At 47.8% G+C, this 25210-nt stretch overlaps 5 protein-coding genes across 5 annotated transcripts; 3 read left to right on the top strand and 2 right to left on the bottom strand.

Moving 5' to 3' along the window:
* Window positions 1-874: 874 nt before the first annotated feature.
* On the top strand, window positions 875-5487 carry F5891DRAFT_1165468 (uncharacterized protein; the record flags this gene model as incomplete). The annotated part of the gene is made up of 12 exons (XM_041365393.1): window positions 875-1070; window positions 1242-1432; window positions 1483-1854; window positions 1906-2099; window positions 2163-2328; window positions 2377-2525; window positions 2581-2975; window positions 3017-3199; window positions 3248-3386; window positions 3427-3997; window positions 4890-5031; window positions 5080-5487. The coding sequence occupies 12 exons, from the start codon at window positions 875-877 to the stop codon at window positions 5418-5420; spliced, it is 3039 nt and encodes a 1012-aa protein (XP_041222551.1). The 3' UTR covers window positions 5421-5487.
* Window positions 5488-7450: 1963 nt separating this feature from the next.
* On the bottom strand, window positions 7451-10083 carry F5891DRAFT_1192384 (uncharacterized protein; the record flags this gene model as incomplete). The annotated part of the gene is made up of 10 exons (XM_041367594.1): window positions 7451-8563; window positions 8620-8738; window positions 8799-8812; window positions 8861-9011; window positions 9067-9395; window positions 9451-9620; window positions 9668-9721; window positions 9774-9798; window positions 9849-9918; window positions 9981-10083. 10 exons carry the CDS (start codon window positions 10081-10083, stop codon window positions 7451-7453), a joined length of 2148 nt encoding a protein of 715 aa, XP_041222550.1.
* A 1023-nt stretch (window positions 10084-11106) lies between these two features.
* F5891DRAFT_1149908 (uncharacterized protein) lies at window positions 11107-12760 on the top strand (the record flags this gene model as incomplete). Its single annotated transcript, XM_041365113.1, has 3 exons — window positions 11107-11427; window positions 11802-12234; window positions 12282-12760. 3 exons carry the CDS (start codon window positions 11107-11109, stop codon window positions 12758-12760), a joined length of 1233 nt encoding a protein of 410 aa, XP_041222549.1.
* Window positions 12761-18220: 5460 nt separating this feature from the next.
* On the bottom strand, window positions 18221-19564 carry F5891DRAFT_1149906 (uncharacterized protein; the record flags this gene model as incomplete). Its single annotated transcript, XM_041365112.1, has 7 exons — window positions 18221-18472; window positions 18530-18717; window positions 18766-18894; window positions 18953-19028; window positions 19098-19259; window positions 19310-19428; window positions 19462-19564. The coding sequence occupies 7 exons, from the start codon at window positions 19562-19564 to the stop codon at window positions 18221-18223; spliced, it is 1029 nt and encodes a 342-aa protein (XP_041222548.1).
* Window positions 19565-20088: 524 nt separating this feature from the next.
* Window positions 20089-20937, top strand: F5891DRAFT_982986 (uncharacterized protein; the record flags this gene model as incomplete). The annotated part of the gene is made up of 3 exons (XM_041377280.1): window positions 20089-20295; window positions 20450-20566; window positions 20722-20937. 3 exons carry the CDS (start codon window positions 20089-20091, stop codon window positions 20935-20937), a joined length of 540 nt encoding a protein of 179 aa, XP_041222547.1.
* Window positions 20938-25210: the final 4273 nt, after the last annotated feature.

The following is a 25210-nucleotide window of genomic DNA, read 5'->3' as shown; positions in this document are numbered from 1 at the left end:
GCTGGATATTGAGCAGGGGAGTATGCGACAATGAATAATACATCACTCACCAAGACAGTTATTTATGCAGCCAAGGTGCGGTCGTAATTCGTGATCCTCAAGAACACATTGTAAGTAAGTCCGTGGACATAAGAGACAGAACGGGAATTGACTTGGATGGAGTGAAGCAAAAACCAGCTGACTAAGCTTGTGCGGATCACCCGGATCACCCAATTCACATTTCCGTCGTTCAGACCAGCTGACTAAGCTTGTGCAGATCACCCGGATCACCCAGTGATTCACCTTTCCGTTGTTCGTGCAATGATCATCTGAGTCATGTCTCTATCATTTGGACCTTCAAAAAACTGACTGTTATTCGCCGTTTACTGTTCACAGGTACTAATATTACTACTTCGAGCCTTCAAGTTTGCCCAACGCCCCAATACCAGAACCATTTAGCAGGTTTGATACCCATTTTATTTTTCTCGCGACGAAGCTTACATAATGTCTGGCTATGAGGTAATGAGCTTGCGCAATCACATCTAGTATGTACATTTTATTATCCACTTGAATCTGACACTATAGGTTGATTTACTTACCTTGGTGTCTACGTATCAGGGTTGCAGCGCTGGTAGGCGCATAAGTCATTCGAGTCAAAGACGACTGCAAGGATTCCATACTGCCTGTGAGCACCGATTAATATTTTTATCTGTGTCTTTGGTTGTACTCACGCAAACAATGGTAGGGCAGCAAGAATCGTTGACAACCATAATGTCAGTGAGTACATTTTATATTCAAAGCCAAAAGAAGCTTACAAATTCTTGATTCTCCCTCCAAGCTTCTTTTTGGCTTTAGAGACTCAAACACTGACCCTGGTTGATGAGTGTTGGTTACAATGTCTCGGAGACGCTCAGCAAAGAGTTCCCAGGTCGAACGAACTCGTTTCATACCCTCCTCCGCCGCTAATTCTCCGCTGTTACGGCTTCGCACAGGAGAAATCACCACTGAGGGTCGCACTCAACTGCACACTTGTTATGTTCCTGCACCCTCGCTCCATGTCTTCGACTCTCTAGATACTGGTTCTGATGCAGGTCCGTTTTGCAGAGGCGACTGGGATGAAATTCCACTGGAACAAGGGGGGTCGCAGCAAATGCTTTGTGAACCCTCATCTGACAGATGCAAACGCACTGCTGCAGTAAGTACTGTCGCCTATTATTGTTATTCTAATTGATTGATTATGCCTTAGGATACACCACTCTTAGCGTGGATCCCCGAGCGTCAATTTTTTTTGGATGAAACCCTTCGCCTGGAGGGTCGCGGAACTCCAGAAAGTCTCTGTTGTTGTGGTCTTGCTGCCCCTCGTTTCAGATGTCGCGACTGCTTTGGCACACAGATGTTTTGCCACGAGTGTGTACTTCACAACCACACAAGGAATCCTCTGCACAGGATTGATGTACGTAGATATTTTTATTATTCTATCAAAGACTAACGAGTGCCTATAAGATGTGGAATGATTCATTCTTTCAGCTCACCTCCCTGAAAAAACTGGGTCTACGCATACAGCTAGGGCATACTCCTGGCGAAAGATGCTACAATCCTCGAACCTCCTCTGGCGATGAATTTATCGTCATCGACGTCCACGGTGTCCACGAGATTGCACTGGATTTTTGTGGGTGTGCGAGTGCTCAAATTCGCTACAAACAGCTACTCCGCGCCCGCTGGTATCCAGCAACCATATTGGACCCTCGCACTGCTGCAACCTTTGCTTTACTGGAACATTTCCACCTGTTGTCATTCGAAAGCAAGGTTTTGGCTTACGAATTTTACCACTCACTAGCAAGACGGAATAATAACGCTGGCCTGTCGGATATAAGGGTATGTATTCAAAAGATGTAATGTCTACAGGATACTGACATGTGATATTAGGATCGCTACTCTGCATTCATGTGTATGGTCCACGAGTGGCGGCATCTGAGGCAGCTTCGGCGTGCAGGGAGGGGACATGACCCTGGTGGCATCAATGCCACTACCACGGGTGAATTAGCTGTGCAATGTCCAGCGTGTCCCCACCCTGGCAAAAATTTACCGCAAGGTTGGGAGGATCAACCGCTATCAGTTAGGTCAGTCCTAAGTCTGAATTGGCGATTACAGTACCGCATTCATGCTGATGGCTTATTTTGAAGGTGGAAATATGCATTGTTCATTGCGATTGACGCAAACTTTAGGCTAAAACGCAAGGCAGTATCATCGGATAACGTAGACCCCAGCCTCAACTCTGGGTGGGCTTATTTTGTCGAAGAGGTTGCCTACAAGTCATACCTGGCCGATCAAGCTGGCGTCAAGCAAGATGTAAGTACATTATACTATTATGGGATGCAACATCTGACTAGTATACAGCGCAGCATGTGTGTCAGTCACAACGCTGTTAATTTGGCAGACATGAAGTCCTCGCATGGTCTGGCTGCAACAGGCGTTGGTGCGGTAGACTGTGCCAGGCACGATATGAAGCTTGCCAATGGTGTCGGAGATTTGCAGAAGGGTGAAAAGTGTGTCATGTTTTCATCTTATATCGTACGATTACTAAATGTTTGTCATATTTAGATATATTAACATGGACTATCTTGTGTTCTCAGCATTGTTGGCCTTTACAGTAACCATGGTCAACATCTCGTACGATATTGCCTGCCAATGGCATAAAAAACTCTGGACGCGCATGGAAGGCATGCCATCCCGGTTGCACATCCCTCACAACTCGATGACCGTCCGATTTTTCGTGCCGAAGTTTCATCTGAAGGCACACATCGAAGAATGTCAGAGAAGTTTTTCATTTAACTGGACCAAACATGTTGGACGAACAGACGGGGAAGCTCCTGAGCGAGGGTGGTCAAATATTAACCGTGTTGCGACGAGTACAAAGGAGATGGGGCCAGGCTTGTGGCACGATACTCTTGACGACCATTTTGGGGATTGGAACTGGAAGAAGGTCACAGCATTAGGTGTGTTCTGTTTCTCATTCAATTTTCTTTGCCTCACACAGCAATAGGCCGTACACTGTTGCGCAAGATAGGTGACGCTATCAAGTGGAAGAGGGAGCACGGAGAGGCACTCGGAGAACTAGAGAAGACCATCGAACCGACACTGATCCTTCAGTGGATGAGGGAAGTGGAAGCTTGGGAAAATGATAACTCTCAACGCAATCCGTTTGAGAGCCGTTTTGCTCGTGAGTCGTGTTCTTTTGTTCTACAGTTCACAAACTAATTTATGGTAGCCATTACACAGGCTTCCGTATGCCTACAGCTTGCTGAGCTCGAAGCTCGCGAGCTTCAGGCTGGGATCAACGTGTCTCTGCACACCAACATCTCTCCAAGCAGGCTAATCACCAGTGGTATTGATCTACAGGACCAACAGTAAGTTTGCTAATTAGTCTAAGAAAACTATGCTAATCAGAAAACTTGACAGGCAGCGCCTCAAGGTGGACATTGCCAACATGTCTCTTCACCCCACGGACAACCAGAAGACAAATTTACAGACACGTATTACCACCCTTCAACGTCGCATTGATGCCTGGGCCCATATCCAGGAATTGTACATTCCTGTCGTTTCGCAATTTCACCATCGATCGTCTGACGCTAGCGTGTCGAATACTGCGGTGCTGAGGCCCGAGACCTTTAAGCTATGGCTTCCATCCGAGCTCGAGCCAACAGCCATGTGCGACGAGAGGTTGGCTGCCCATGAATGGGAGTTACGGCATGCACAAGCACTCGATTCTCTCAATGAAATCCGTTCACATCTTCGTCTTCGGTCGCACATGTACATTTACAAGGACAGAAATGTCCGCGGTCAAGCCACTTCCACTCGCGCACAGGCCCTCATTGATGGTGTCGAGGTGAGGAAACAAGCCAGTGTCGAGAAGTACCGGCGTGCGCGTAATGCACTGTTAGCTCTCAGTCATCGACTCGACAAGTCCGGCTGGGAAATTTCCCTTCCACGGCTCTTGGATTCGGATGTCCAGCCTACTGTAGCATTTCGACCTTAGGTTCGTGGGAATATATGCACTGCATTACGTAACGGGTTTGTGACATGTTCGTCGACCTTTGCGACATGCGACGAACCTAATTTAGGTTCGTCCGAGGCTCCAAAGTTATGCATCAAGGACCTCCGAGTCGCAAGTTCGGCCATCAATGTCCTCGCTTAGTACTCTAGGAGTTGCACTTCTGTGAGTCGTCAATGCTTGCCATCAATGTCCTCGCTTAGTGCTCTGGGAGCTGCACTTCTGTTGTGACTTCAGATCTGCCTAGGCCGCTTTGAATAATATAAACATTACTGCCAGGTATGTTTCCTGCAATTTGGTTTTTCACTGTTACTCATCATGTTTCCTCATAGTGATCTAGTTCTCAGATTTCCGCCTGTCCTGCAGGATCACCATCACCTGTTGACACCACCCCCTTACTTTGCATCTTTCATCCCTCTTCCCAATCTCTCAATATCAGCCCTCGTCAAGCTGATGATGGTGCAGAAGGTGATGCCGACACCAATTTGGATGAAGACCATGTTGCCGATGTTGATGAACAGCCTGGTGACGAGGCCCCATTGTCGCTCCTGCTAGAGTTCATTGCATCAGGCAAGGATCGTGTACCTGACGGGTACATCACTGATGCAAATGGTTCGCTTCGCATTGATACAGCTGCTGACATGTTCGAAGAAGTTGTTGTCGCTGGAGAACCTGAGGTCTTTGGGAGAGGAAAGCGGAGGCATCTTGCTAACAAGCAATACAATGCAGACGAGCAGCATTAGTATAGGTTATAGGTCATATTTTCTACAAAAATTGCATACGAACATAATGTCACAAACTTAGGTTCGTCCACCCTTTTTTTGTGTGACTGTCACAAAAAATAGGTTCAGTTCGTCAGGCTAGCGACGTTGTGACAAACCTAAGGTCGAAACACTACAGTATGGGCAATATGGAGAGACAAGGGACTGGTACCATCTCGTGGATCTGGCTAGATTCGCGCACAGATAACACTAATTCAGAAAATGACCGAGTTCAGGACTGTGAGTCTCCGAGATCGAAGTTGGAGTGATACTAACTCAATGTGATAGGCGTTCGAGTAGAGTGGTGTAAAGCGCGTGCACGCGTAAATCGGTGGTCCGAAGAAGTTGATCTCCTGCTCGAGGAGATGCGAAGAGTCACAGAGTTTTTGAAGTGGCAGGCAGGGTGGTGGGGTGAACGGGTTAATGCTCGTGTGCTGGAGTCAGCTGAACAGGAGGGAGTCGCTGCATATGCCTATCGTCAGGCTGCACTACGCACATCTCTCGTTGCCTCCTTTCAGCACTTGTGGAGAGACGTACCCAAGAGTGTAATCGCTCTGAGCATTCCAATGGACAGCAAGGATGTCCCACCTACTATTGATGCACGGCCCCGGTTGCACGATGATCTGTAGTCAGTAATACATTAGCTTGTTGATATGTCATTCATTTCATGTTTTCAATATCACGCTCAGATCAGAAGTTTGAGGTTCGCAAGGCACCAAGATCTGTCATGAGATCGAGAAACAGTTCCATGCTTAGTAACATAGTATAGAAGATCGAGAAACAGTTCTATGCTTAGTAACATAGTATAGATGGGACGGACTCGGACTGTAAAGCCAAGTAGTATGATGTATCACCAGGTCCTACAGCTCAGAGTCATTTGTGTATCACACGTTTACTACAGTATGAGTAAGTGATACATCATTCTCCCAGCTACTGGTGTTGGGCGGTCCCAACGGTATGCATTATGAGCATTTCAACTGTACTGAGATCGTACCTGTCTAGCGTGTCCTGAAGCTCCCGCTCGAATATTATCTTCACAGAGTCTACTACCATGAGTAACTTGCAGCTCACCGATTCCCCACTACTATTCCTTTGGTACCGTATCGTATTGCAATTGGTTGTTTCGATGTCTAATAACTGATAGCAAGAACTATTTACTGTAGTAAATCCTAGTGGTAAGGTACATTGCGGAGTTTCAATGCACTCTAGCTCGTCGAGGACGCCCGAGGTTGGACTCCAGAGCCGGCTTGGAGCCGGCGGTTTCAAGACGCTAATTCAGTGACTCTGAGGATGATTTATCGATCAACTGCTGACTGCATCTGTCCCTGCGACTTGTCTGTGTTCGACTGTCCTGCACACATTCGCACCTGGCGATTACGTTTTTGTTCATCCCGGATTCATTTGCGTTTGCACGCGTGTAAGCTAGGTGCGTCTTTTTTCACTTATCTCTGTATGTACATCACTGCTTGTGTGCGTCTTTACTTTTCAGCGCTGCACTTTGTTCGTATTCACGTGCTTGTGCACATCTACGCTCAACGTGTCTTAGGCTGCGCTCCGATGGTCTTGTGAAATCTAAGGCTCGATTTTCAGTTTTTTTTTGGATTTACAACCATTACTGATCATGTATACAGTATCCTTGCACCTTGCTTTACTTGTCTCCGCACGCTGCCGCTAATTTGTGCTTACCTACATTGTTCCCGGCATATAGGCGCATTTATGTATATCTATCTATGTACATTGCATCGTCATCGTAGTAATTCAGTGCATGGGCCGCTGCCTGCTTGGGCCCAAGCCCCGACTTTGACCCGGCTTGGGCTCACGGCTTCTATGAAGCAGGCTGTGAACATGTATTATCGTGGAATCATACACGCCATTGATGACTGTGAAAACGGTCAGTCATCATTCTGCGCGGAGCGCGCAAGAGTGTCGATAACAAAATAAGCACTCCCGGTCTACAAAGAAAGAAGATCCGTGATCAGCTGCATGCTGGAAGGTAAATTGAATTCCATCATTGGACACGTGTTAGGTCACTACCTTTCGGATAAACACAGGAGGTGATTAGAACAGATGCTCACGTCTACACGTTTAGCTTGGCCCCATCAAATTAGACTCGTGACCAGTCTACTATCAAACGCGCTCTTGAGGCGCCGGCATGCCCAGAGTCACAAGCGTCCCGTTATCATTCTGAAGTACTTTAACTCCTACATCTTGGGAAGAGTAAGGCACATAGAAGCATCCACATGAGCGAAGGTGCAGGCAAGAGCGATGGAAGAGATAAGATACAAAACCAATATGCAAGGTGGTCCAATCCACAACAGGGTGGATGAGCAGATAGTTCCCTGCTCAGATGGGCTAGAAACACGACGAGACTAACTTGCTGCATGAATAAACTTAACAGGGCAGCACAGAAGCATTTTCGGATGTTCCCTACCCATGGCCAACTTCCTCACTGGACCCGTCTTCATTGCATGTGGATGCGCACAAGGATCTAGGCCCTCAGAGCCCACCGAGTTACTAAGTAGCCGAAGATAGCCTAGGGTCACGAAAAATTGAGAGAAGAAGAAATGAAAGGGCAGCAGGCAGGTTTGGGCTTGTCGATGCGTGGCGCGAGCATTGTCGGAACATGATATAAGTAGCGCAATCGGAAATGGAAATACAACTATGCTTGAGTGGCGTCGTTAACGTCCACCTGCTCCACCATGTCAGGGAATTCGCTGATGCTATGTGCACCTCTTCTCCTTGGTCTAACGTCCACCCGCTCTACCATGTCAGGGGATTCGCTGATGTTACGCGCATCTCTTCTCCTTGGTCTAACGTATTCCCACTCAGGAGTAGAACTTCTGCGATCTCTGGGCTCTCTAGAAATTCTGGTAGCGGGAATTCTGGTATTGGGAATTTCGGCACTGGAAACTCCACTCGGTAGCGGGAATTCTGGTATTGAGAATTCTGGGAATTTTAGTATCGGGCGTGGTGATAGCAGGATTTCTGACATCGGGCGTGTGGGTTCATGTGGTGGCGGTAGTAGGATTTCTGGCCTCGGGCGTCTGAAGTCATGCTGTGGCGGTAGCAGGATTTCTGGCATCGGGAGTGTGAATTCGTGCGGTGGCGGTAGCAGGATTTCCGGCCTCGGGCGTTTGAATGCATGCGGTGGCGGTGGCAGGATTTCTGGCCTCGGGCGTCTGGATGCATGCGGTAGCAGTAGCAGGATTTCTGGCCTCGGGGGTGTGAATTCATGCAGTGGCAGTAGCGAGAATTCTGGTCGTTGAATTCTGGGAGCCTCTATGGTAATTCTGGGAGACTCTCTGGTATATCGGTGAATTCTGGTAGCGTGAATTTCGGGACTGAAAATACTGGTAGTGGGAATTCCAGCATCGGGAATATTAATACTGGAACTCTGACCCAGAAGTTCGGGTTGAAGCTCAAAGCTTTGTGTCGCATTGGTGCTATAAGATTGCACCACCTCAACGATTTTATCCCGATCTACGTTATCCAGGATGGTCAATTGCCTATCACAGGCCTGAATCCAGGTACGAGCCTCTGCTCTCATTGGGGAGGCAAGGTAGGAAGAGACAGCGAGCTTGATGGTACTGTGGGAGATTTCCTGGCCTCTTGACACAGAATAAAGTGTCTGCGACACAAGCGTTAAGTTGACGATGTAGGACATGAAGTGCTGAATCAGTGGCGCGTGGCCGAAAAAGTGTCGATATCCTTTGGTAGGTTCAACTTCGACCATTTTTGATATCGATTGCCTGAACTTTTGGCTGTGCAAGTTCTATGCGCAAATCACGTTAGGGCGGATGCGAAGATGACAAATAAGATGGCCATTACATGATGAAGGTCATAGAAGTTCCACCCATCGATGATGTCAGTATGAAGCGCATGTAGAAAATTCCACATCTTGTGCTTCTTGAATACTGCGCAACAACATGAAAATGTCTTCCGATATCCTGCAAGACAAGGAGAATTAGATTGTATTCAGTAATTATTAACGCGAAACTGGGACAGACTTTTCTTGGCAATCCTGACACTACGTAAATCACGAGATAAGAATGGAGCAAGCAAGACTCACTCGAATGATGCCTTTATTTTGAGTTCAGGATCCACTCGTTGAGCGACTCGGATGGAAGTCATCACCGCAGCCTTGGACGCAGAACGCTCAGTGACACAGTTTTCAGTTATCCGAATCAGGAGGGTGAGTGTCTTCTTATAATCTTCGTTAGCTGCAATGTTGCACTTCAGAGGCACGCATGGACTTGATGAAGTGTTGGTACACACAGGAGATCGCAGCGTGGGGAATATTAAACCCTGCAAATTTCCCTAGAGGTCTGATGCAGATATTCTGCAGCTCAGCTTCTGCGTTCTTCTTTGCGAGTTCCTTGATGGCTTCATTGCTCAATTCTTTGAGGCAGGTTTTATCTAGAGTTGACTGTATGTGATCAATGAACCTATCGTATTTAGTAAGAACGACAATGACGGGAACTTTGACAAAGTGTGAGCTCCAACGTAGGAGAGAGATAGTAACCGCTTCACTCACCGTTTCCCAGTATTCCTCCATTCTCTTGTCTATAAAACGTTCGCCTGTACGGGGTGTCTCAAGGCAGAGCCTTCCGTATATTTGGTCAGTCCACCATAATCGAATGGTCGAGATAGAATACCTACCAAACAGCATGCAACTGATGTTCTGGGGACATGTTCCTCCGATGGTCAATGAAATCTCGGATTTTTACGAGGTTGTCTTTGAGTCCAAAACCTTTGCTACCGTGGAGAACAAACTTGTCGTTTTGAGGTGAGGTGAATTCATGATCAATGCTGGCCCCAGGCAAATCGATCTATTGACAGTGTGAATAGCTGTGCTTGTTGAAGCGTCGCATCCCACCATTTCTTCCACTCCAAATACGCGGCTGATCAATGATGACGTACCGACGCCAGTCTGTTAAAAGCACGGCATCAGCACTAGCCTGAGATCGGAGAAAGCCAGATACCTCTCCTAACACCAGAATTCGGAACCTTTGGAGTGTCAATCTCAAGAATGACACTTGACGATCATCCTGACTTACCGAGGAATAGTTGTTGTATTCCTGGAAAACTGGACGTCGATTCTGATGTTGTGATGATGCGTGGTGTAGTCTACGCATGTGTGGTTGAGTTCGTGAGTGACAAAGGTAAGAATGCGATGATTCTGGCTCCACCTTGTCCTTGGCTTGTACCATACGCATGGAAGATCTCATCTGGGTTCAAAGGAAAATCTTCGGTCTTCCTACTATACCATAACGCCTTGTCAAGGCAATCCATATGTAAGGAGAACGTATCCCCGTAAGAAAGCACCCTAGAGCAAAAGCACAATAGTAACTTAGATGAGAACATGTGTTGGGGTCGAGTACTTACATGGGTGGAGAAAATGTCCATCGCAATCTCTTTTTTCTTTTACATCCAATCAGTGGCACACTCTGCGGCACACTTAAATCGCCCATGCACACTCTAGCAGACTTTATATCCATTTTTGACTGCTTGAAATCGACGGTAATACCTATATTGGATATATTCAGCAGAGTTGATGATACTACTTTAACCTAATAACAATAATTGAGTACCAGAGATGTTGAGAGGACAGGGAACCGTTGAGGCGTGAAAAGTATTAGCCATACTGATTTGATTTAGGGAAACTCTGAGCTACTGTGAATTTATACAGAGGTTAATGAGCGTCAGCGCTTCAGCTGTGGTACCCAGTAGATATTAAATGGAAACGGCCCCGGCCTGCAATACCAATTGCCCACAATCTAGACGCTGACTTCGGGTTGGGTATCTATATCAACGCCGGGTTGCAATGATTGCAAATCGTAGCAGCAGATAGAAGCCTACGATTGGAATAGTGAAACATCGGCATAGCCTTCGGAACATACCGTGATACATCACAATGATGCGCTCACTACTTCCTTGATCTTCCTCTCAGCCTTGTTGAGATAGTCCAAACTGTACCTACAATAGGGTACAGTTGATGGATTGCAGACATCAGAAGGTACGCATGTCGTCACCAAGCTTTCGGATTGGGACAACTGTTTCAAGTCATCGCTGTCAAACGGGATTAGAACAGACGCTCACATATACACATTTAGTTTGCCCGGAGTCTCGTTCCCATTCTCACTGTCAGGAAGTACTTTGGCTCCCAAATCTTGGGAAGAGTATCTTGTTTTCATGAACGTCGGAACGCTCGAGAGATAAGACCAGCCTACCTATTCTCAGTCTACCCTCGTTGTATTAACGCTCGCCAGTGAAATAAAATAGTGAACAGGATGCATATGATACGCCCATCTAATCATGCGCCTGCTAGTACTTCTCTGCATCCTCCTCGTTGGAATGACCCAAGCCGCACCTACAACAGATACAACAAATGCTACTACTAGCGACAATTTTAAAGCACCGTCATTCACGACAAGAACTCTATGGAGCATCATTTCTAGCTCCGTTCTCACTCTTTTTGCATGCGTCTACACTGCCATCCACCCCAATATTCCGAGTCCTAAGCACAGCGCCCACCTTCATGACATATGGCGACAACTTCGCATGGTGATAATGGCATTAATAGCTCCTGAATTGATCGTCGCCTGGGCTATGCGACAGTGGTTCAGCGCTGATAAAGTTACAAGACAGTTCAAGGAATTGGAATATCCAAGAGTTCGTCCAGAGTCTGAAGGTGAGTTGGGCATTTGAAAACTCTCTATCTCACAACTCACTATACACGTCCTTAGTAAAGGAGTCTGTTGTAGCACCCGGAACTGAAAATCGCTTCCTTCTCCAAGACATTCTCTTGGCTTTCGTTTGCCTCTCTCGCCTGCTCGCTAAAGGCATATTATCTGTGCTGATGTCTCTTTGGCGTGTCCTTTGTGCTCCTGTGAAGTGGGCTGTGCGGTGGATTAAGACGGGGAAATCCGAGTCTGGCTTGGAAGGCAAGCCTGATTCGTGCTCACCTAAACGTTGGCTCATGTGCATCCTTAGATTTCACGTGGACTCAGACGCACAGCTTCTTTGTGTTGATGGGTGGTTTCATGCTTTATGTGAATGGGAAACCCCACCGTACAGCAAGCCGTACACTACAACCTGATCACATTCTCACACTAATACGTCAGAGGTGTATCGACGTCCCTATCCTAACGGCAGACCAGATCCACGATAGGAGCAAAGGCAATGCGATATCAAAAGGATTGGTCATCCTTCAAGTAGCCTGGTTTGTTATGCAGCTCATAACCCGCGCCATCTATCGCCTAGAAACCACCCAGCTCGAAGTGGGCACACTCGCTTTTGCGGTTCTCAATTTCCTAACTTATGCTGCGTGGTGGGACAAGCCTCTCAATGTGCAATGTCCACATCCAGTGTACTGGAAGTCAACCAAGTCGAAGCCAATCATGACGCCAGAGTATCACATTGGGTATGTATGCGCTTCAACAAGTAGACCGCTACTGATTACTATGTATAACTCAGTGTCAGTGAAGAAGATGATATCGCTCAGTTTGGGATCTTGGCTCCAGTCTTGCGCCCAATTCTAGAACTGATAGGCTTTCCCGGTATTCCCACATCTCGAAAGCTCCAAGTTCCAACGTTTGATGGTAGCATCGAACTCGAACAACTGCACAAACATGTTCTTTTGCTCGCTGGAGTGCTTATGGCGACTATTTTTGGCGGCATCCATTGTATGGCTTGGTTTTTTGCTTTCCCAACATACCAGGAACGGGTGCTATGGCGCATGAGTGCCGTCGCTATAACTTGCACGCCCTGGCTTGGTTTACTCACGGCACCGCTCCTTGCAGCTCTGGATGCGTCACTTACATGGTTTATCCTGCTCTATGTACCATATATCATGTTGTACATCACAGCTCGTGGTGTCCTCTTGGTACTGATGTTCACCACTTTACGCGATCTTCCTCATGACGCATACCAAACGGTGTTGTGGACTAGTTTGGTGCCGCATTTATAGTTCCTGATCACGGCACTTGTAATACACTTCGTACTTATCTAATTATATTCAGATGCAGTTGTGTGGTCGACGATGGACTTAGGTACACCCAACAGCTATGAACGACGCAATCACAGCAGGCGTGGCATGAGACTAATCGAATAAACCTCTACTCAAGTCTTGGAACTTGCTCATCACCTGGACGGTAGCGAAATAGGGCTGTTTGGTACGCTGCAGTTGGTGAGACGGATGACTGATGAGTAGGTAGCAACGTTCCCAATCAACGAGGAGATAATTACATTTGGACTTGACCCGGCGTGCAGCGTCCGTCTATTACCCATGGATCAATGCTCAGCAAGTGAAAATTGTGTCTTTGGAAAGACTCAGGTGCGAAGAATGTTATCAAAATCTACTGAACTACTGGAACTTGCTGGCGGATTTTTCGATCTCATCGTTCTTTTGCGACACAGGCCTCAAGGCCTCACCATCGACGGCTGCCCCGTGCTCCCATCCACCAACACCTTATTTCCCGTATATAATAATTACTGTCTCTAACAACTGCAAAATCGAAATACAAAAGAAACGTTACATATTTTCCTACCTGCCCAGTAGCTACGTTCTTCGCTTTACAAGATCCACAAGCTTGATCTCAACCTTCGACCAGAGAACCTAAGAGAGCCTTAGAGAGGTGATTCTGTATCCAAGGAGGCATGACAACTTGATTAAATTAGATTTTCTCTAAAAAATGGACGGATGGCGTGGAGATGGCGAGCCAAAATGAATAGAAAAAACACTGATTATGTATAAAAATAAAAGTAACATATACAGGAACTTCATTGATCAGAAACCCGGCCATCCGAAACGTTTCGATGTTGGGGGCGCGGTGGTGTAGCGCCTTCAGTACAATGTGACTCAGAATTCCTGGAAGATTCCATAGGTACCTTGCAAGGCCCATCTGCAATGCAAGATCATTCCAAGGAAGTGACCTTTACAACGCTCTGGACATGATGCGCATGTTCAGGACAACGCTACGTCGGAGGCAGTCTTCGTCCATATGGCATCAGTGAATTGATGAGTCCTCGATATTGTAGCCGTGGGAAGTATAGCACGATGTAATTCTGCTGCCGCCAAATATTAGCTTAGAGCTAGTTCGGCAACTCGATATTTTCGATATTTTTCAATATTTGCTTTGGCATGTTTGCGAAAATGTTCACCGGCATCGTTCCGAGATGTCGGAGCTCGAACCTTGCTTCTCTCCTACTGTACATATTATCAATGGATGTATACCCTCATCTAACCCTAGAGCGGCGTAAGAGGCTTTTTGCTGGTGCGGTCGCGATCACTGCGATCTGTGCACAGTACACTACTCTTCTCATGGCCCAACCTGAAGTCAATGCTCCCCCTAAGTCCAAGGCGATTCGGAGCTTGAATTTGAGCTTATCAACAAGATCAGTGATAATGAGGGTAGGGTATATACCTTGATGGATCCCCAACCACTGGGGTTCGCGATGGAGCGCCAACGCCTAGCAGCGCTCATGACGAATCCTCGGCCAGAGGTCCGGGAACGACTCCTCAAATGCATGGTACTCGTAATCAGCATCGTTGTTGCTTCTACGCACGGCATCCTACAATCAATATATCCCAAAGATCCCGAGCCCTATCACACTTCAGCGCTAACTGGGCAAGACTGGGTGATCGAGTTGCTCACTGGTCACCCAGAGCGCATCAGGTGTGAGCTTGGCATGCGCGCCAATGCATTTGTGGAGCTTATCTCCGAGCTTCGCACCATGGGCCATTCAGACTCCAAGTTTGTGTCCCTCGAGGAACAACTTGCGATTTTTCTTTACACCTCTGTGACTGGCCTATCAATCAGGCATGTTGCGGAGAGATTTCAACGCTCGAACGAAACGATTTCACGGTGAGTTTATTTTATTTTATTTCAAGTGACAGTATCTAATAGTATGTAGTTATTTCCGCAAGATGCTTATCATCTTCACGTCGGACCCGTTCTATTCAAGATACGTGCGCTTTCCAGATGGTTCGGTCCCCCGCAAAATTCGGAAGAACCCCAAATGGTGGCCCTTTTTCAAGGACGCTATTGGGGCGATCGACGGCAGTCACATCCACGTCACGCCTAAGGCCATCGAACGTCCGGTGTATCGTAATCGCAAGGGCTTCGTGTCGCAGAACTGCCTTTTCGCATGCGATTTCGAGCTCAACTTCACATACGCACTTACAGGCTGGGAAGGGTCGGCCACTGATGCTCGCGTCTACGAGGACGCCTGCTCTTACGACTTTCGCACTCCCGCTGGCAAATATTTTCTTGCCGACGCAGGATATCCTCTACGTCCTGGGTTGCTGGTACCCTACCGAAGCGTGCGTTATCATCTTGCCGAATGGGGTCGCGCCAATATACGGTAAGTTCATTCTCGATTGATTTTCAATGTGCTAAGTACTAAGTTTACAGGCCTTCTAACAAGGAGGAATTATTTAATCTACGTCACGCGTCAGCACGAAACGTCATTGAGCGCATCTTTGGCGTTCTCAAGCAACGTTTTCGCATACTGCTCTTACCACCGGCCTACGCTATGGAGATTCAAGCGCAGATTCCAGCCGCGCTTTGCGCCCTACACAACTACATTCGTCTTCGTGACCCTAGCGAGGGTCATCCTCCTGCTGATGACGAAGATGAAGATGTTGAGGATGGTGGTGGTCTTGGCGCTGACGTGGCCGCGGAGGATGACGCAGCAGCTATTGAGGAGGATAACGAGGAGGAATTTCGTCAAGGAGCTGCGATGCGTGATCGCATTGCAGCAGCGATGTGGACGCAGTATCAGCGCGTCATACAGGAACGGGGTTTAGACGCACTTGATATCATGGACGATGACGAGGATGCTGCTGCTGATGCCGCTGATGATACTGATAGTGATGTGTAGGCTTACTTTGTACTTACTACTGTGCTCCATACTGAACAATGAACAATGAAGTGAGAACGCGCTTGTTATTGACACACAAGAGTTATTCTATTCAGTTCACAGGTGGTAGGTAGTACAACATATAGCAACACAACACAAGAAGTAGCGAGCGAACACACACAGCATGATGAGATTTAAAACATTGAAAACGAATATTGTCCTGCTGGCAGGCGGCTCAGCCCGTCATTTCAGCATCAACACGCGGCGCTGGACCGGCATCACCTGCATCAACTGCCTCGCCGATCAGCTTCCCCACGAATGCACGCCTCCTACTCTTCTCCTGAAGATTCACGTAGAACTTGAGGTAATGTTCATTGCCCTTTGAACCAATGAACATGATGAGAGCAGCCTGCTGGTCCGGCGGTATGTCAGAGTCCTCGCCTTCCAGGATTTTGACGGCTCGCATGACCAGGTCCTCACTACCTTGTGCACCATCAGGCCCTCCTCTGACAAACCATTCAAAGACGTCGGTGAGCCGGTTGATGGTGCCTTGCATCCCCACCACAGCAGCTGCTGGCGTGATCTTTGCAGCCTTGGCGGCACTGCTGATCTTGGTGACACGGCTGTTCTGGGACACCACCGGAGTCCGTGGTTTCTTGGATGGGGGGGCTGACACCAGCGTGGTGGAAGGAGGTCGCATGGACGATGACAAGTGCGTGGAGCCAATTGACTCCATGTCCCCCATCACATCCGAATATGGGCGCTTGCTGGCGTTAGAGCCAGCAGCGGTAGACGCAGCGGTAGACGCAGCGGTAGTAGAGATGGCGGTGGAACGTGCAGGAGTGGAGCTAGTGATGGACGTAGAGGTGGCGGCAGTGCTTAATGGGCCTGCAGAAGCGGGAACAGCAGCAGCGCTTGGAGCAGCAGGAACAGCAGCAGCGCTTGGAGCAGCAGGAACAGCAGCAGTGCTTGATGGGCCAGCAGCATCCGCAAGATCGTTATCAGCATTGGTGGTGGAGGGAGCAGCGCCACCTGGACGGAAGACGTGCCGCCCTCTAGCGCCGCCCAATGGGATGATGGTCTGCATTTTTTCATAATGCTCCCATCCCCTGTTGCGGAAAGGACGCATGAGGTTATTTGCCTGACAAAAGTCAGCGCTCAAATCAATATGACGAAGAGGGGACATACCTTGACATACGATGTCCATACAGCCGCAGCCGCAGTTCCTTCAATCCCAGCTCCAGTCTCATTGTCCCAGTGGACCCCTGTCTGGTTGCGGTACTTCTCGATAGCATGAAATATGTTTTTAAGCTAGATGAGACTCGTCAGCTTAGATCAGATGAGATCAAATAGGGCTTACTGATGTCCACTTGTTTCGAGTTGATTTCGCTGTCTTCAGTGGACCTGCGCGAGTGGATTGAAGCGCCTCATGATTGTTGATGAACTCTGCAGCAGAGCCAAGAACCTGCTGCTTGAAGTTGCCTGCCCCTTCAGCCTCTGAGCGATGATCATAGAGATAGTCTACAAGGGTAACAGTCTCGACATCATTCCACTGCGCTGGTGGGGCCTTGGAGTGAGGGGGAGCATTGACTTCAGGTTGGGCCATGAGAAGAGTAGTGTACTGTGCACAGATCGCAGTGATCGCGACCGCACCAGCAAAAAGCCTCTTACGCCGCTCTAGGGTTAGATGAGGGTATACATCCATTGATAATATGTACAGTAGGAGAGAAGCAAGGTTCGAGCTCCGACATCTCGGAACGATGCCGGTGAACATTTTCGCAAACATGCCAAAGCAAATATTGAAAAATATCGAAAATATCGAGTTGCCGAACTAGCTTTTCTGTTAGCCGTTATGACTCTCATTATTTCTGACCACGACGAGTACCTTCACAGAGGCTTTCGACCGACTTGCGTGTTACCCGTGATTCTCCCTCGCTTCTTACCTATCCGTTTCACCCCGAGGGCCCCAGTTTGTGCTTAGTAGTGTTACAGTAGTGTTTTCTGGAACTCGAATAGCAGAGACTTTGAACCTTCGACCTTCTTTCTGTGTCAGCACACCGTCAACGCCACATGATCTGAGCTATAAATATCTCTTCGGATGGTCTCTTTCGTAAACATGTCAGTGTCTATATGCTCGATAGTTACTCAACTAGGGCCAAGCAGTATTTGTCCATGTTGCGCGCATAAATCACTTTGATCTAGAATATATAGTTGTCTGGACGTCCGCTCCCAGAAGCTACAATCGGACACATGACCTGACGTCTTTGCTTTCCTGAGAAACCACGGATAACTTCTCCTCCTCAGTCCGACACGGCTCGCTCCCATCAAGTCGACAAGAGCCATGAGAGAAGGAACTCCTATGCCCTTCCTCCGATTCTGTATTGCATGGCAATTTTAGGGGCGGGATGATATTGAAAGTGTAAAGTCTTTTCTGCCCCCGAGTCTTCATTCTGAGGATTTGGAGAATCTTCAATGTAACATAAACGTGAGTAAGGGGGATAGGATTATGATGGTTTACTTGGGAAGCTCTAGCCATTTACCTCACATTCGGCCCTGATATTGATCTCTACTTTACCAACGTCCAAGTAGGTGACCTCCTCCCTGACGGGCGTTCATTCCCTATTTCGTGCGCTGAAGTATTATCACTGCTTGTAAATTGTGATATATGGACTTGCAGGGGCTGCATAGGATACTGCTGCACATTGCCCGATTGTCGCGTCTCGACATTTGTCCCTACGTTCGGGAGGTAATTGTGCTGTCTATTGACGGCGATGCGAATGAGCACCATGTAGAAGGCAATCGATATGATCGGCACGGCCTAGTTGATCGACGCTCAGTATGTTTCGATAACAAGCCTTAATTCAAAAGGGATTACCAGGTCCACCATAATAACATCACCGTTGTTCGAGCAGACGTAACAGACCAGTGCAGTGAAAAGTGCCACCGAATATAAAACGGCAGCATCCATGAGCACGTGCATTATTGGCATCATAGTGCTCTTTGGACCAGCGCGATGTCTGGTGATATTACGTTCAATCGTCCATATTCGATAGGCCATTAATCCTGGACACATTCAGAGCCTCTGCATCACGCTCGCAGAAACGAGCTTACCTGAACTCGATGCATTAGCTGCAATAGTCGAGATAAGAAAACCCATGATCCACATTGCAAGATCTTGGGCGAATACGCTAGTACTGGAGCTGGATTGCGAAACACTGTAGACCGCAGTGACGCCAGTGACTGTGAAGCCACATCAGATCACACATCTCCCTTAAGCTGAACATCATTGCGGCCTTACCTGCGACGCTACACCACAGCATGCTTGGTAGGATGATCACCCAAACGGATTGCCAAACAACATAGCAGCGATAAATCTTTTACCAGGCAAGACACTTATATCAGCTCACAAGGTCCTAGACTTGTAGATTAGAGTATGAACTCACCACAACCCCATCAGCAAGTAGAGTTTGCAGGACGTATAATGCATGCTTGATCACATACGTTTCCTCTGAAACGTCCGCAAAGAATGCCCTTGGCCCGCCTGGGTACGTGTCACGATACTTTACCAGTCCATTCTCCACACGAATGATGTTCACGACAATGTGCTTGGTGGATGTCAGCAGGTTCCATGTCAGGCGTAAAAGCAAGGACTCACTACGGTACTCAATAACAATAGCAGGATAGCCACTATGAAGATTGGGCGATTGATGTCTCGCACATGCTGTTTGTAGGTCAAAGACCACATGGTGCCCATAAACATGAGCACTGAAAAGCCTGGAAAGGTGAGTTGACTTTAGCTTGATGGACATAGGGCGAATAAGCCCGATGCGCGATGCTCGCTGTATAAAATGCCTTCTAGCACTGTTGACATTAAAGCGCCGGTATCAAACGGGATATCATTCGAGGTCATGGCGACAACTGGGAGATGTGCAGCGACGTGCAGATCTTCATCAGTTTCGTATGCATATTATATAGAAATGAATTGTGTTATCATATGAGATCACTGATCCATCAGGCGGAGTTCAATGCATAGACCCGGTGAACTTGCTGTGTCTTCTATGGCCTTCACAGATAGGCTGATCTCGGAATCTAGTAACGAATTAGTAGCGAAAGAGTAACTTCCTTTTACTTACTATCTGAGGCTACGCAATGTCGGCTGCGGCCGTAATAGGGCGCACCTCTCCTGGCCTAGTGTCCTTCTGCACAAAGTTCAGGGTGATATTTCGGGTCTGCGCGCATCAGGTTTCAGAAGCAAGTCTGAAACAGTGGGGCTGTCTACACTATGATGATCATTTATGCTACACGACTGTCGCGATAAAGCACAGTAGAAGCCTCTGGAACGATAGCAATAATAAGCAGGATGTTAGGCTTCAAATTCCACATGCAAGATCAGATACACGCTATTATCACAGCCAAGCCATTCCATTTACCTCTATGGCTGCCACAGCCACAACCCAAAACAAAACGCACCATCACCAGTCCCGCACCTGTTGGTACCGTGCGCGTCCTCGCATCTATGTCAAAACTACGCTGCACTTGCGTGCAGCCGTGATGTTTCGAGGGGGACTGGATGCCCCCGGCTCCAAGTCCTGCTGGACCCTTGAGCTGGCTTGGACACGAAGATACTTTGGCATCGAATACGTACGTCTTCACATATACTCCTCTTCCCGCGCGTCATATGAGCAAGAATGCTCGTCGACTGAAAGGCTTCAATGACTTTGATCTATTCTTGACCAATAAAGGTACCAGTGGAGCTGAGGGCAACTGAATAACCGCAATCGACCCTCTCCCAAAGTCAGTCATCGATGGTCGCATCGCTCAGTGCCATGCTCGTAAAGTCGCCGATTATGTGCCGATTTGCAAATATGACGCAGAGTCGAAGATCGGGCTTTTAGGCCTTATCACAGAGTGGGTAAGTGCAGTTATAAGGGGCTGGCAATGTCTTAGTCATACTAAGATTCTAAGATGACCGGAAAGATCCCAAGTCATCAGCTATGCATGCGATTTCAGGGAGTATAAGTGTGCACGAATTCTCTCAACTCACACGAAAGCGCAAATGCACACAAGGAAGGCGTATCAGGTACGGAGTTCGAGGGAAATTGTTCAGGGATCATGGCGCTGAAGTTGGAACTGGTGCAAGAAGTTGTTCGATGCTTCAAGACCCAGGCCTGGGGACGAAGAAAAGTATCAACGGGCACACAAACATGGACAGCACTTGCCTACGGGGCGATCGTACTGTATGACGAAAACCAACATGCCATAGTTAAACGCGACGAAAAGTAAAGCGCATCTTCCAAACATCGTAGGTCCTCGAGGATGAGTGGCTTAAAACTCTGCAACGTCCCTTACCACTGATTACAGAGTTCTTGCTATCGATTAACTGGATATTGAGAGTCTGCCTGCTCGCCGTCTTGCGCTCGGACCTGGGTGTTTATTGAACGAAATGACCCCTCTAACCTACATCTCACACCCTCTTGCTCAAATGGTCGATCAGTAATTCAGGACCATCCTGCACGAGTCCACTAGTACCGTTCAAGTTCTCGGTCGATGGCAAATTACAGTGAGCAACCGGATAACCATCCAGGTCAATATGAGACGTGAAAGTGGCTGGCGCTGATATTCGATGTGGTGAATATCGCCCACTCAAGTGTTCAAACTAGCTGAGTCGTTGCATAGAAAGGTGTAGCACCTTTGAGAACTCGACGTTAAGTTCAGCTTGGATTTGACATTACCAAACCCTGCTTGTGTCATGCCAAGACAGAAGAAACGGATAGTAGAAGGCAGGAATACTGCAAAGTGATGTAATTATGCGTGAAGAGGACGCGGACCGTTATCATAGAGCTACTAAAAGGACACAGTGTCACGGTGAGGTCCGAGATAGCGAGATATCATACATACCAGTCAACCGTGTATATCATGCATTTGCATGAATAGATACAAGGGATGCATCATGCACCAATATTAATGACAGGAGTAGGGCCTTTGATTCATGGCTGAGGGAGTCGCCGTCGTCGTCGCATGTTAGTAGTAATTGATGTTGGATGGTGGTTGACAACGTTGATGATGTAAGGATTTATGTAAAGCATGCGCAAGTCCAGATAAACGGTCAGCACGTGAAATTAAACGACTACTATTCAGCGGCCAGCCGCTCCTTTTCCATTCCACTCTCTTTAAAATCATATTTACTCTAGCAGTGCGACCATGCACCGCCGAAAGTCCAGCAAGGAAGACGTGGACGATGGTGACACGTTTGTGCTCATACCAGACAATGAGCCAACAACGGCGCCTAGCTACATTGACAGTACAGCAGCGCCTGCTAGTCTTCGACAACCGTAGCTTGGTCCAGGTATACCAGCACATCAACCAACAGGTGGACGTCCGCCTAGCATTTTTTTCAAATTCACTGCCTAGCTCGCCCTTCCGTGCGTCTCATGGTCGCGGTATAAAGCATATCTTTGAGTCTGTTCATGACACCCGTGCTATCTCCACTCGCCAACACGTTCCATGTCCCACTTCATCCGTTTGAACCGGGTCAGCTTGACAACCCCCCAGAAGGACTCAGAGGATGCATCAGTGAACCGGTGAAGAAAGTAGAAAGCCATATATCACAATATATAGTACACAATCGCACACATCAGCATAATTCTGCCATCGGTCATTACATTATCATGTTTGACCTTGTAGAGGAAAGAAGCGTTTTTCATTTTCTTATATCTGCTTCCGATGTCAAAGCTACTCAGGAAAAACCTCCTTCTCAAATTGGATGAAATGCGATCCAACTTGCACAAATCTGCAAGAATTTGACGATTTGGCAATCTGTCCAATTATTTTAATCCCTTTCAAATTTTCGTAAATAGGATCTCAATTCACGACAATACTAGCACATTATTTTCAGGCAGCTTTTCCAATTCAATTAAATGATATCAAGCAAATTCCATTAAATTTTAAATCTGACATAAACAGCGAACATCTATCTATCTATTATAGATGAGGGCGAGTGAGAGATATGTTGTTGTGTCGTCGTTGTATTGTCGTCGTCGTTGTGTCGTTGTGTCATCGTCATCATCGTCTCGCATCATGTCGTCGCGTCGTCGTCGTGTCATCGTCACTCGTCGCATCGCGTCGTCGTCGTCGTCGCATCGCATTGTCGTCGCATCGTGTCGTTGTCGTCGCATTGCGTCGCGTCGTCGTCGTCATTGTCGTCGCATCGTGTCGTTGTCGTCGCATTGCGTCGCGTCGTCGTCGTCATATCGTCATTGTCGTCGTCGTCGTCGTCGTCGTCGTCATTGTCGTCGTCGTCGTCGTATCGTCGTCGTCATTGTCGTCGTCGTCGTCGTCATATCGTCGTCGTCGTGTCGTCGTCATTGTCGTTGTATCGTCATCGTCGTGTTGATGTTGTTGGGTTGTTGCTGTCGGGTCATCGTCGTTGTCATCGCACCATCATCGTCGGCCAAAGTGGCAAGTGAGAGTAGCGATGAGTGAGAGCGAGTGAGAGCGGGAAGAAAAGTTCAAGTCGAACTTTTGTGAGCGCACCGTCACATGAACAAACATATACAAATGTTGGACTTAGGATATTTCCAGCGCTGTAGCACAATTGATCCCGCTGATGCCTTGTAGAGCGCCGCTGTACTTTCACATTTGCAATAAGCAGCAATCAGAAACATGTAAAGCATTGTTTTGAAAATACTTAATGTAGTCTTATTGAAAGCGGAGGCCGCTGGAAGCGGTACAGCCAGTTTCAAAAGTTGTCCGCTAAAGGTATCTTCTCACGAGAAGGGCTTGAATAGCATTGTAATGGGATAAATAAATAGGGCCAAACGACAATGCACGAAATAATTGGGATAAGTCTACTACCACCCCTCATTATCTGAAAAGGAGGAATGTCATAGCTTTGTGACTAAATCTAATGGTATTTTATATTTGTCGACAAATGCCCGAGGCTCTTTCCATCAAAAGGCCTTAAATAACATTGTAATTAAAAAACAAGATCAGGTAAGATGTCGAAGCTCAAAACAATTGGCTCAGGTATACTACCACTACTCATTGGCTGCAAAGGCGGAATGTCCCAGGATTGTTATAAATCATTCATGTTAAGCTGGATTTACAAGCATACATGAGTATATATGTGCAACTCAAATTGCTCGCAGTATATAAGAGCTAGTTCGGCAACTCGATATTTTCGATATTTTTCAATATTTGCTTTGGCATGTTTGCGAAAATGTTCACCGGCATCGTTCCGAGATGTCGGAGCTCGAACCTTGCTTCTCTCCTACTGTACATATTATCAATGGATGTATACCCTCATCTAACCCTAGAGCGGCGTAAGAGGCTTTTTGCTGGTGCGGTCGCGATCACTGCGATCTGTGCACAGTACACTACTCTTCTCATGGCCCAACCTGAAGTCAATGCTCCCCCTCACTCCAAGGCCCCACCAGCGCAGTGGAATGATGTCGAGACTGTTACCCTTGTAGACTATCTCTATGATCATCGCTCAGAGGCTGAAGGGGCAGGCAACTTCAAGCAGCAGGTTCTTGGCTCTGCTGCAGAGTTCATCAACAATCATGAGGCGCTTCAATCCACTCGCGCAGGTCCACTGAAGACAGCGAAATCAACTCGAAACAAGTGGACATCAGTAAGCCCTATTTGATCTCATCTGATCTAAGCTGACGAGTCTCATCTAGCTTAAAAACATATTTCATGCTATCGAGAAGTACCGCAACCAGACAGGGGTCCACTGGGACAATGAGACTGGAGCTGGGATTGAAGGAACTGCGGCTGCGGCTGTATGGACATCGTATGTCAAGGTATGTCCCCTCTTCGTCATATTGATTTGAGCGCTGACTTTTGTCAGGCAAATAACCTCATGCGTCCTTTCCGCAACAGGGGATGGGAGCATTATGAAAAAATGCAGACCATCATCCCATTGGGCGGCGCTAGAGGGCAGCACGTCTTCCGTCCAGGTGGCGCTGCTCCCTCCACCACCAATGCTGATAACGATCTTGCGGATGCTGCTGGCCCATCAAGCACTGCTGCTGTTCCTGCTGCTCCAAGCGCTGCTGCTGTTCCTGCTGCTCCAAGCGCTGCTGCTGTTCCCGCTTCTGCAGGCCCATTAAGCACTGCCGCCACCTCTACGTCCATCACTAGCTCCACTCCTGCACGTTCCACCGCCATCTCTACTACCGCTGCGTCTACCGCTGCGTCTACCGCTGCTGGCTCTAACGCCAGCAAGCGCCCATATTCGGATGTGATGGGGGACATGGAGTCAATTGGCTCCACGCACTTGTCATCGTCCATGCGACCTCCTTCCACCACGCTGGTGTCAGCCCCCCCATCCAAGAAACCACGGACTCCGGTGGTGTCCCAGAACAGCCGTGTCACCAAGATCAGCAGTGCCGCCAAGGCTGCAAAGATCACGCCAGCAGCTGCTGTGGTGGGGATGCAAGGCACCATCAACCGGCTCACCGACGTCTTTGAATGGTTTGTCAGAGGAGGGCCTGATGGTGCACAAGGTAGTGAGGACCTGGTCATGCGAGCCGTCAAAATCCTGGAAGGCGAG

The sequence above is a fragment of the Suillus fuscotomentosus genome (genome assembly GCF_016647785.1).
Source record: "Suillus fuscotomentosus strain FC203 chromosome Unknown F5891scaffold_50, whole genome shotgun sequence".
In the NCBI taxonomy this organism is placed as follows: domain Eukaryota; kingdom Fungi; phylum Basidiomycota; class Agaricomycetes; order Boletales; family Suillaceae; genus Suillus; species Suillus fuscotomentosus.
Note: the sequence above shows the minus strand (reverse complement) of the source record. Positions and strands in the feature narration are given on the sequence as shown.